Genomic DNA, 11517 nt, shown 5'->3' on the forward strand with positions numbered 1-11517 from the left:
CAGAGGTATTATAGGTCATTATAGCCTCTTACAGCCTGAATCTGAACGTCACCACTTTCCATTTCTTCACAGATGTGTGGCTCAAGATTGCCAACAGTTGTTTTAATAATTCAGTATAGTCTATTAGAATTACATTTCAGTCTTAATGTGATGAATTATTGATATCTCATAATAAAAGAAGAAGTCCATTTAGTTTCCAAAGGTATTGCACCATTAAAAATGGATATGGAGGGTTCCAATTACCATGCCACAGTTGTGCTACTGTTTGCAGCTTTTTGTGACCTGTGAGGTAAATGACTCCGATAACAGAGAATGATTTTCTTATCGACTGCAATGTGATAATTTAACCCTAAACAGTGTGGTAGGACACCATGTGGCCTCAAGGGGGCACAAATGTTGCATGAATGCAACTTCAAATTTTTACTCTCCATTTGCATGCCATGAGAGGAAAATATTTTGACTCCCCTGTGAGTAGATGAGCTAAAGTGTAACTCATTATTTAGCCGGGAAATTGAGACATTTAAACAAAATCCTCAAATTCATGCATGATATACACAGCAGGCTTGTTAATCTGCATGTTGTGTGTGATATTGCCCATTAACAGGTTGCTCAAAGTGTCCAAAGCCTGACCCAGTTACTCTACAGTCTGCAGGTGAGTGCATTACTCAATATACAGTTAACCACCAGCTCCTGTTTATCCTGCTCACAGCCTCCAGCTATATTATTATATTATTATTATATAATCTATATTATATTATCAGCAATTCAGAAAACAAACCTCTTCTGTTCTCACTAAGATCATATACATGCTATGTTAGTGTCATACTCAGTCAAGATGAAGGCTTTATTATGCCTGTACAGCTTCAGTAAACAGAGAACCAAAACTGCGCTCAGCTGTTTGAAGCCAAAGGTAGTGAGCTACAGGAGCGAGAATCCTACTGATCTTTTTCTGCTATAGGAGGGTCTTTTATTTTACACACACACTGATCTTTGGTATAAAATGTAAATTTGTGCAGAGAGAACGTGTGTGTATTTGCATAAGGGCATGTGTGTGCGCACTCTTGCCCATCTGTGTGAGTTTTTGATCACAATGATATTTTCATATTCAAAGTTCTGCATCCCTTCTTGCATATGAACTTGAAAACCACAATTCTACCAGTGGCAGTGGGATCATTTCACCATGTAAAGAGATGCTGTTGCCTTAACACATAAAAAGTCAGGGCACCCAGTAGAGCCAGATCATCATTTCCGTCACATTTTTATATTCAAATCACCTTAGTGAGGATGCACATGTGGTTAATGATGCGGTAGTTGAGCCTTTGCATTTTCATGAACCCCAACTCTGTGTCTTTCCCTTTCTGTGCCAGGCCACGGTGACCATCCAGGACAGCTGCTATGAGGTCCAGAGGCTTCTCCTCCAAGAGACTGGGCGCCCTTCCCCCCGCGCCCAGCGACCGCACCTTCCAAGCATCCGGGGCAACACCCTACAAGAACAGGAGAAGCAGCGTAACCTGGAAAAGCGGAAGGAGGAGGTGGCGGCGGCTCAGCGGCTCCAGGGCCAACTGCGCCAAGAGAAGGAACGCTGGGAGAGGGAGTGCCAGGCCAGGGACAGCCAGCAGGGGGAGCAGGAGAGCAGGCTCGAGGAGAGGGAGAGGCAGTGCCACCTGGAGGCGGAGAGGCTGAGGCGCGAGAGGGAAGAGTTGAATGAGCAGCTGGAGGAGTACCAGCAGAGCTTGGAGCGGCTCAGGGAGGGCCAAAGGAATGTGGAGAGGGAGCGCGAGCGGCTAGAGAACCAGCAAAAGTTGCTCCAGACCTGGAGGCACAGCCAGCAGAGGAGTCTACCCACTGTGCCCACTGTGATTCCTCACATGGTCATCCCTCTAGATGGGCAGCAGGTGGGGGAGGGCACACGACTGATAACTGTTTCTTCTGTCCGTGGATTTTAAAATAACTTGTGATGTTTAATCTGAGGCGTTAGTCGATCACTCGGTAATGCTCCTGACTAAAGCTCTTGACCCTGACTTGAGTGTGAGGTAGATATGCAGTGTTTATGGAGTATTTCTTGGCTAAATTCATTAATGAGAAGCTTTTCTCAGACAGCTATCAGCTTGAGTTACGTTGGTTCACTCATTTACACAGAGCAGCTCAATCCCCTCTTGATATACGACCTGCGATAATGAGAGCAATTTCAGCATCATTTGTCTTGGTGCTCCAGCAGCTCCACTCACCAATAAACATCGTAATGATTGATGATAATTAAAACGTTGCAAATAAAAGCTCCAACAAAATAATTAAAACCAGAGGCGCGTAGTCCAAGAAACCAATCAATCGTGTCCGAAAGGACTTAAATTATTGACACTTTGTTTGAAAAGCACTACAGTGAAATGTCCCCCGCAGCTGGAAGGCATGGAGGATAAAGGGTGCACTGTTCTCCGTGCCCTTTAAGTCTCAATGTACCTCACATGCACAAGCAGCAGTGGTGAAACTAATATAGCACAAACATCTTTGTGAGCCTCTGCTGGGTACAGCTTTATGCTTCTCATTTCAGCAGGTGTGACTGTTCAAAAGATGCACACAGAGAGCACTCGAGTGGACAGACAAATCAGCAGACTCGTGTTACAATATTCCCTCTCTCCCTCATTAATTTCCACACCCCTGTGAGCTGTTACAGGCCAGACGGGATGAGGCTTTCCTGGCCTTTTGCAGACTTATTTACTTCCATTCCTCTATTTTAGTCAGTGTGGAGGCTGCATTAACAGCAGTGGTCTGACAAAGGCGTGCGGAGGCAGTGGAGGTCCTAATGTTTTAGCCAGAGGCAGCAGTTCACAGGGTCAGAGACAGATCGAATGACATACACACACATACGCACACACACACACACACACACACTGGCTTTCAGGTTGTTTCCAATTAGCTGTGCTGCCTCTGCTCTGCAGTTGATGTAAAGATGGAGAGAGGGGGTATTAGGAGAGGAGAATAGGAGGGGATGGAGCTGTAAGCAAGCTGCAGCAGTGACACCTTTCACTGTACATTAAAGGGTCAGTTCACCCAAATGACTAAACATTTTTTCCACTTCTAGCTGTATCTGGCAATGCATTTTTAGTTTTATTTGTTCAGGGTTTGAGATATCCATCTCTGAGAGTTTTATGTCTACACCAATACAATGGAGATTCATTTGTGGCGCTCAAATCATTGAAAAATTACATTTAGAAAAATTCAGTGTCTTCTCAGAGATAGCCTCTCCATTAGTCATTACAATCACAGAACACACTGTGAACAGCTTTCATGCAAACTGAAGAAATAGTCCCTATAAAAACAGTGAAGTCTGTATATTATCCAGAGTAAGTGGTTTTTTAATGCTGTGAGAATCACAAGTGAAATTCCAATTACTTCCATTGTATTGGGATGGAGTCTGAAATCTCAGAGACAGATAGCTCAAAACCTGGACAAAAAACTAAAATAAATTATTTATATATCTTCTATCTATTATACTAGATACCACTTAGAGGTAAGTGGGAAAAATGTATTTTGGGTGAACCACACTTGTAATTCTTTTTAATTGCAGTTTTAGAGAAATTGATCTAAAGGGCTATTAAAAGAGCCTTTTATAGGTTTTGCCCGTTGAATTATGTATGTATGTAAGATGTATTTCCTGATCTCTCATGCAAATGCATCAGTGCATTTCATAGGTGCATTGTTGAATGGGTTCACAGGTGTAGAAACTATCATCAATGGCCATTCTTTCTTTAGAAGCTCTCATCCGGGCAATAATATGAGCTTCATCTGAATGTCTGTTCAGTGTTCTTGATTTTCATCTTTCAGCTCTGTTGCTGAATGTGACTGTGACATTTGCTCTCTCCCTCAGGACTCGGCACCAAGCCAGTCCAGAGACCACGCTGGTAACGGCTCCGTGTTTGTGAATGAGGCTGCGTTCGCCAGCACCAGCGTCAACAACCGCCACGTCCACCACAAAAGAAACGACCCCAGGGCACACAATTGTCTCAACACCCTGCTGGCAAGATCCAACAGCAGACAGCCCCCCATAGCTAAGACTCCCCACAATCTACACTCAGATGCTCAGGGATGGGTGATGGAGACAGGATATCTCTTGAGCCCTGCAGGAAGGCTTGGACTGCAGCACACACCCAGTGGTAAGAATTACCACCAGGTTAATGTTTTATCATCTGTTTTAGAGAGGAAGTTTAAAGCAAAACACAAAAATTGAATTGCAAATAGGGGCTCATGAGGACAATACTACTACTGCTACTATAATACATGCTGTGGGATGGTTTCATCTATGTGTTGGTCTGTCTGGTATGTAAACTAGGACTAATGGTTATTTAATTAATTAAGTTAATCTACTGATTATTTTCTCGATTAATCGCATTGAAAAATGCCTGTCACAATTTCCTGAAGCCCAAGGTGACATCTTGTTTTGTCCAACAAACAGTCCAAAACAAAGATATTCAGTTTACCATCATAACACTGTGTCTCCCAACCTGTTTAGCTTGTGACCCCTTTAAATAAAGCAGTGTCTACTTGGCATCATACGTGTCTAAAATTATAAATTTTTGAGGTGCAAAGAAGTAAAATGATTAGATATTTCACAAAAAAGCAAAGATTGGAAATAAGAACTCAGTTTTTACCTATTCCATTAAGCATCTCATGAACCCCTTAGATTTAACCTGTGACCCATTTAAGGGTTATTTAGTGGGACTAAATAAGACACTAAATAAGAACAAAGCAAATTAGCAAATCCTCACATAAAAGGCTGGAACTATAGACAACGTTTGGTGTTTTTGCTTGAAAAATGACTACAAATATTTTTTTGTCAATTGACTAATTGATTAATTAACTAATTTATGCAGCTGTAGTGTAGACACATTTTTTTAAAACTCAATAACTTTTAGAGAGATAATAAAAAGGATAGAGCAATAAAAAGGTACAAACCAAAGCACTTAACTACATTCATTTTCATATTAATGAGGGGGGGGCAAATTCTAAGCTATTTTTTTGCTTTCAGATACCATCTGTGAAGAGAAGTAAGTTGGCATAGAAAAAGCTGCTAATGAATCCATCAAGTAGCTCAATTACTCATTTTCATTACTGGTTATGTTTAATATCCTGTATCTTAGTGCTAATGGCATTACACAGCTCAAGTGCCTCTCGTATTGGACAGTAGTGCACTCTTATCACACTGTCTCTGCTGCGCAACATAAATGAGAAATCTGCTACCTGTGAGAATGTAAACAAACCCTCCGCCTGCACTGGTTTCACCCATATATGTGAGAGCATACTGTACACACACACACACACACACACACACACACACACACACACACACACACACTGTTCTCAAGGCTGTATCCCTGGTGAGGCCTTGTCTGTCCTTCCTCTCAGTTAATCAGTGTCTCCTGACAAAGAAACCCCCGCCCTCCTCTCCACCACCTCCACCTCCACCTGCACCAGCAGCCAGCCGGGGCCCTCGCCTGCCAAAGGAAAAGAAAATCAATGGTTCCTCTATCTATCGACTGGCAGGGCAGACAACAGCATGTGAATCACAGTTCACAGCCGATGGCTGACTGATTGGGACATCGATCTAAAAAAATCTTTATAAAACTCATTACAGCGTGACTTGTCATCACATCGGGCGAAGGGGGAGGTGCGAGGGGGGGGATGAGAGATGCAGTATTAATCTGTGTCTCACTCACGAGGTGTGAGCTACATTCTCATGTTTGCCCGTCCCCATTCCTAATCCATTCATGCACGAGCTCATTCTCATATTCACGGCAGGCGAGGAAAATTACAGGTTACGTGTGTTGACTGCACCAGAGTTTCTGGTATTGTTTACCAGCTATAGCAAGTAGCACAATCTCTTCCTCATTGATCAGCTTATTAACCTTTCCTCGTTATTGAGCACACACAAGCCCCAGTGGAACATGAGTCACTTGTTAACAAGCCTGGGGTGTATACTTGGCTGTAATCTACAACGCAGGGTGCGTTTCAGCTGACATCTACCCACAATGCATTCCTCAGTGGATCCGTGAGGGCCTGCGATGACACTGAATAATATTCCCCAATTTTCACATAATTCCCTGTTAGATTTAAACCTCTATAAGGAGTAATTTTAGTATTTTATATGACCTTTACGACCTCATACTGAATCACGCGCTGCCTGGTATGTGGAGGAACCTGGTATCTCTTTTTTGTGAGAAAAGAAAAGGAATCTCTTTCTAATGCAAATTCCCCATTGTGCCGTCAGTCACATGGATCAAAACATGATCTCACGTCTCATCCTCACCTGAGCATATGAAGATTTCTTCCCATGCACTCACACACGCATGACCATACACACCCTTTTTTCATTCAGTGGATTTCCATAATTTGTTCCTGCACAATGTAATCTTGGGGAACCAGTTGAATGGAATTTTCTGAAATGACGTCTCATCTGATGAGTCGTGTCAGGTTTTTGTTGTTCACTTCTTCATACAAAGGATGAGGGCATCGTGAGTAGGTTGAGAAAGAAAATAGATGTAAAACTGATGGTCTTTACAGTATGCAGATTAATTCATACCTTGTATAATATCTTGCATGATGCACAAACCTGATCTGTAACTTTCTAACAAAGCATCAGGCTGCACAGTAATGGCTAAATGATACCAATGATTATTTTGTTTAATATTGAGATCACAAATAGAGTAGAATAGAATAGAATAAAATCTAAATTTTTTGTCCCACCAGAGCAGGAAATTTGTCTTTTTCTCATTTTGGATATTTTAGGGCTGTTTTTTCGTTAAAGCGATTGCACATGGCACAAAGAATCCCTTATATATCTTTTTGTTTACCAGAGGTGTTGTATAGTGTTGTCCAGAAGGCTTTAACTCAAATTCAGAATGGAGGTATCATACAGTAGACAAGGCTTTCCTGTATACAGCAGTATTTTACTTACCGTCTAATGATGTTTGGTGACCTGCAATATTCTGGCCAACTGGTTTCTGTTTGCCACAGTTGGGTTACCATTAGTCTGACTCACAGGAAGTAGGCTGTGGGTATAAGCCTGCCATTGGCCAACTATTTCATTCGGAATTCTCCCCCCCTCCCCGCTATCTGCGTGTTTCCCTCTTGCAAGGGCACCGTCGCTGCATCCTGGGCTTAGCGCTGCCCAAGAGGATTGTTACTGGTTTAAAGAAATACAAACAAGCCAGAGCGTTTTTTCCCCCTATACCAGAATGATAATGGGTTCAGCCAGACCTTTCTCTCCAGCGCGGGCACAGCACTAAAACGAAGTGTAGAGATAGGTCTGGCTATGCGAGACTAGGTTACCATACCAGACTAAGCCATTGAACACACATATTAAAAGGATGTGCTCTATCAGACAGACATACCCTTTTTTCCACAACATTTTGATGGACACCGAAACCCATTCATTTCCTAATAAAAAATGGTCTCTGACTGACATCAACATTTGTCTGTGAAGTTCAGTCAATGTATGTTCCTAGATACTTGAAACTGTTAAAGGGAACGGAACCTATTTTACACATCAAAGTCTGTTGTGTCTCCAGAGGGATACATTGCCTCAAGTGATGTCACTTGAGTCAGTGGCAGTTGGGTCTAAAGACTAGTTTGAAAATGAAAAACATCTGGCAGTTTGGAGTTAGAAAGAAGTGAGCTTACCAGACCTCTGTAGCCCACTCCTCATCTCTGCTTGAGGCTAGAGGCTCAAGACTACATTAGCCAGTATAGCTCACCTGAATCTCCTACTAGACTGTCGGCGGGTGAGATGCATTCTGGGTATTGTAGGCACCAGGTTTTGACAAAGAAGAAGAATGCTGGCATAATAAAGACGATATCTCTTGTTCTGCATCAATTTTGATCATTTTCATCAGAGTCCAACAATGTTATTAGCTGCCAGTATGCTTTTCAGTTGATCCTTATAGGAAAGGGAGGGCTGAGCATTTTTATACAGCTTAACATTCCTATCCTGCTGTTACATTTTATTGGACAGAAAATAATCCCTGTATTCAGTATAATCATCAATGTTTAGAGCCAAACATTTTTTTGCTTTTCAAATGTTCTGTAGCCGTAACAAATAGATTTTTTTTTTTTGTTGTTGCTTTAAAATAGCATGCATTTGCTGTCTGTGTTGTAACATATTAATAATGCTAAAATCTTATTAGTTCATGGAGAGATGGCGTGTTTTTATCATCTGGCTGCACACTGATGTCTCATCTATCTGAGGCCAAGCCTATATGGTGGCTAACAGAGCTACTCTAACAGACTCTTATATAATTAATCAAACACAGACACTTTCCTACAGGGACACATTGAGGCAATTTATAGTTCACACCATCTGTTACCAGGACAGCACACCTGCCCTAATGCTAGCCAGCACCTGCACACAAATGTAACAATGCATGCACACAAAAAGACACACATTCACAACTAGATACCACCCATAAAAATACATTCTCTTTCAAACCTCCTTTAATTGAATAATAATGTTATTAATCCTTGAGGGGGGAGCACCCCTGACGCTGGGGATGTAATATTTTGCTCAAAAACACTTCAGCAGGCCATATGTTTGCCAACTCAAGGGTTGGAATCCTTGTTTCTGGATGAAGGCTGCTCTCACTAAGATCTTTGTTCATCCTTCCTTGTTTCTGGTCCCTCGTTTCCTCATCTCTTCTTCAACCGTCAAGTGTGAGGAGGCAGGTGTCATCGAATCCCGACCATGACAATTGATTATGTTGACAAAGATAATGATAAAAGTGACACCTCTAAGTAGAGGGGGAATGATGGATAGCTTGAAAAGCTTTTTGTTTTCATTCTCAGTCTCCGGTGCAGGAGGGAGCAGCGGGCTGAGCTGCAGCAGCTGTGGTTGATCTATATGCAGTTAGTGATTATATGAGTGGGATAAACAATTAGACTGAGCTCATTAAACATGTCCCATCCTGGTGATTATTTATCAGTGGTTAGTAAATGATAAAGTCTATTTTGTTAGAATTTGGTCAATGTATTATCAGCACCAGTAGCTGCATATCTTCGACATAGGGTATAATAATTGTGTTTTTGTATGCCCACTTAGATCATAACAGTCACAGCTACATCGGGGAGACCTGGTCGTCGACAGCAAGAGGAGCTGACCCGTATCCGGTGGTCCCGCATCCCGGTGACCCTCAGCTGGACCTCAGTCCACTGGTTTCCTTGGAGACTCACAGTGGTGGGGAGGAGGGCAGTGAGGAAACCATTGTGTACCTCTGAATGTTGATACATTTCAGACTCTAAAAAGCCAACCCAACACTTCGTTCATGAAGCATCAGGACTGGATCCAGGGTGGCTTCAGAAAGCATTTCTCTCTTTTACAGTCTTTTGTCATGCTATTTTTTTTATATTTGAAAGATTGATTTTGTGGTCTTTTTTGTGAAGTTACTGGAAACACAGAGAGAGAAACAGAGATAAAGAAACTATGGTTGTTTCAGACTCAATCTCACATGTGTCATGCACCTTAGCTTGAGGCATCACTGGGTGTTCGATGTCTCTTTATTTTCAGTTTGTGTGTGTGTGTGTGTGTGTTTGTGGTCTTTATTGACTGGGTCCCTGCAGCCACATATTTCCCCTTTCCCCCCCCCTCTCTGCTTCTCACTGTCCTTCCCTCACTGCCTTCCTTTCTCAGGTCCCACATATCACGTCCCTCGAGTGCTCTTTTTATTAAATTTACCACAGAAGGAGAAAAAGCGTATATACCCAATATCAACAAAACATCAGGCTGCATCTCTCTAGCGGGTGATTGTCTTGCCATGGAGTAAACTGCCCCTCTTTTATTTATCAGACAGGCTCTATTTATGTACAAGCCGAGTATAACGTTAGGATTGAAAGATGAGGTGTGACAACCGCACGTTTTTCAGACTCACTGCCTGCAGCCATCATTTATTTCTTTTTATCTGAAGCACGTTTTTTCTTGTTAAGAGAAATAAGCTGTTGTGGGTTAAAGAGAGATGTTGCAGCCGTGCTAATATGTCAGTTTTATCAGAGCATAGTAATTCAACAGCAAAAGCCTGAGAAAGCATGTTTTGAGCTGTAAAAAGTGAAAGGAAGTGTTGGTGCAGGAAGATGGACAGGAGGAAAACATGTTGGGTCAAACCATTTTAGGTATTTATGTAATAATTGACTGACTAAATTTTCATCTTCGTTTTCTTTCATTCATTCATTTTTAGCCACACTAGCAGCATGGCTCTACCATCAGTCAGTCCACCACTTTGGTCTAGACTGAAATATCCCAAAATCTGTTCAATACTTTGGTAATGACATTCCCATCAGCCTCTGCTGTACTTTGTGTTTAGTGGGAATTAGCAAATGTTAGCATGCAAACACCCTAATCTAAGATGGGGTGAACATGGTAAACATTGTTGTTAGCATTGTCATTGTGTGCATGTTAGCATGCTGACATTAGCATTTAGCTCAAAGCACCACTGTGCTTTAGTATACCCTCACAGAGCTGCTAGCATGACTGTCTATAGTCTATAATTGTTTTCTTTATTTTCTGTCAGTACTTTATAAAAATCCCATATTTACTATACAAGCTGTAAAGAGTGGAAGATGTCCTAAAATTTCTTCGCAAGCAGCCAGAACAATATGAAGTTTATGTTGTAAACTATTACACTTGAATATCATGTAGTATATTTACATATTATCTCTCATGGGCGTGTAAAGAGATCCCTGTGCCAATGCTTTAGGTGTCTTTGGATGTTTTTTTACAGACACTATAAAAGATTAATTGGTTTAATTGCTGTTGTAGTTTCAACAATAAGGCAGTGGCAGTATTTTGATGTGATTTAAGTACCATGTATATATGTTTGTGCTTTTATTTATTTATTACAGTACAAAGAGTTTAAATGTTTTACAGTGCTTTGTGAAGGGTTGTATTGTATATAGAAGTGTACCTGTGTGAACAGATGAACAGGTGTGTTTTTGTTTGTTCTAGCTGTGTGCTCAGACATGGCTGTATTGATAAAATTACTTTTATTGAACTTGAAATAGTACTTTGTTTGTCTTTAGGCTATTAAATGGGGCTCAGTGAAGGTGTCAATACAATAAAAAAGCGAACTGGTTGAAACACAAACACAGTGTTCAGCTTGGGTGCAAGTATCACAACAGTTTTATGGCCCTGGTCTGAATGTGAAGCGTCTCCAACAGCGTAAACAGATGTGTGAGTGAGCTGCCCGTTCAGTTGCCAGCACTGACAGGTGGTAGACCAGGTGCATGAATGTCAATGATTTGCTATCTGGCTGCACCTCTGAATTGCAGTCACAAAAACCACATCAGTATTAGATGAACACGGCATGTTGTGTAACAACTACCTTGTCACCAAATTTGTGGGTCATTACATTCTTTAAAATTTCTGAATACACTTATGACTTTTATGGGTAGAAAGATTCCCACCAATCAAAACCTGTCTCTCAAGAAAAGGCTAAAAATAAAAACAGAAATACCTCAATCGCCATTACTGTGACACATTTT

The 11517-nt window shown here is 41.5% G+C and overlaps 1 protein-coding gene across 6 annotated transcripts in view; it reads left to right on the top strand.

Annotated features, from left to right (window-relative positions):
* arhgef28a (Rho guanine nucleotide exchange factor (GEF) 28a) overlaps nt 1–11119 on the top strand; it is a 42511-nt gene extending 31392 nt beyond the window's left edge. For all 6 annotated transcript variants that reach the window (XM_044175352.1, XM_044175353.1, XM_044175354.1 and 3 more), the window contains 4 exons: nt 605–652; nt 1368–1895; nt 3866–4151; nt 9086–11119. In XM_044175352.1, coding sequence (XP_044031287.1) covers nt 605–652; nt 1368–1895; nt 3866–4151; nt 9086–9261 — 1038 coding nt within the window. In that variant the 3' untranslated portion in view covers nt 9262–11119. The remainder of the gene's footprint in view (nt 1–604; nt 653–1367; nt 1896–3865; nt 4152–9085) is intronic.
* The last annotated feature ends 398 nt before the right edge of the window (nt 11120–11517 follow it).

Source organism: Siniperca chuatsi, linkage group LG18 (genome assembly GCF_020085105.1).
Source record: "Siniperca chuatsi isolate FFG_IHB_CAS linkage group LG18, ASM2008510v1, whole genome shotgun sequence".
Taxonomy (NCBI): Eukaryota; Metazoa; Chordata; class Actinopteri; order Centrarchiformes; family Sinipercidae; genus Siniperca; species Siniperca chuatsi.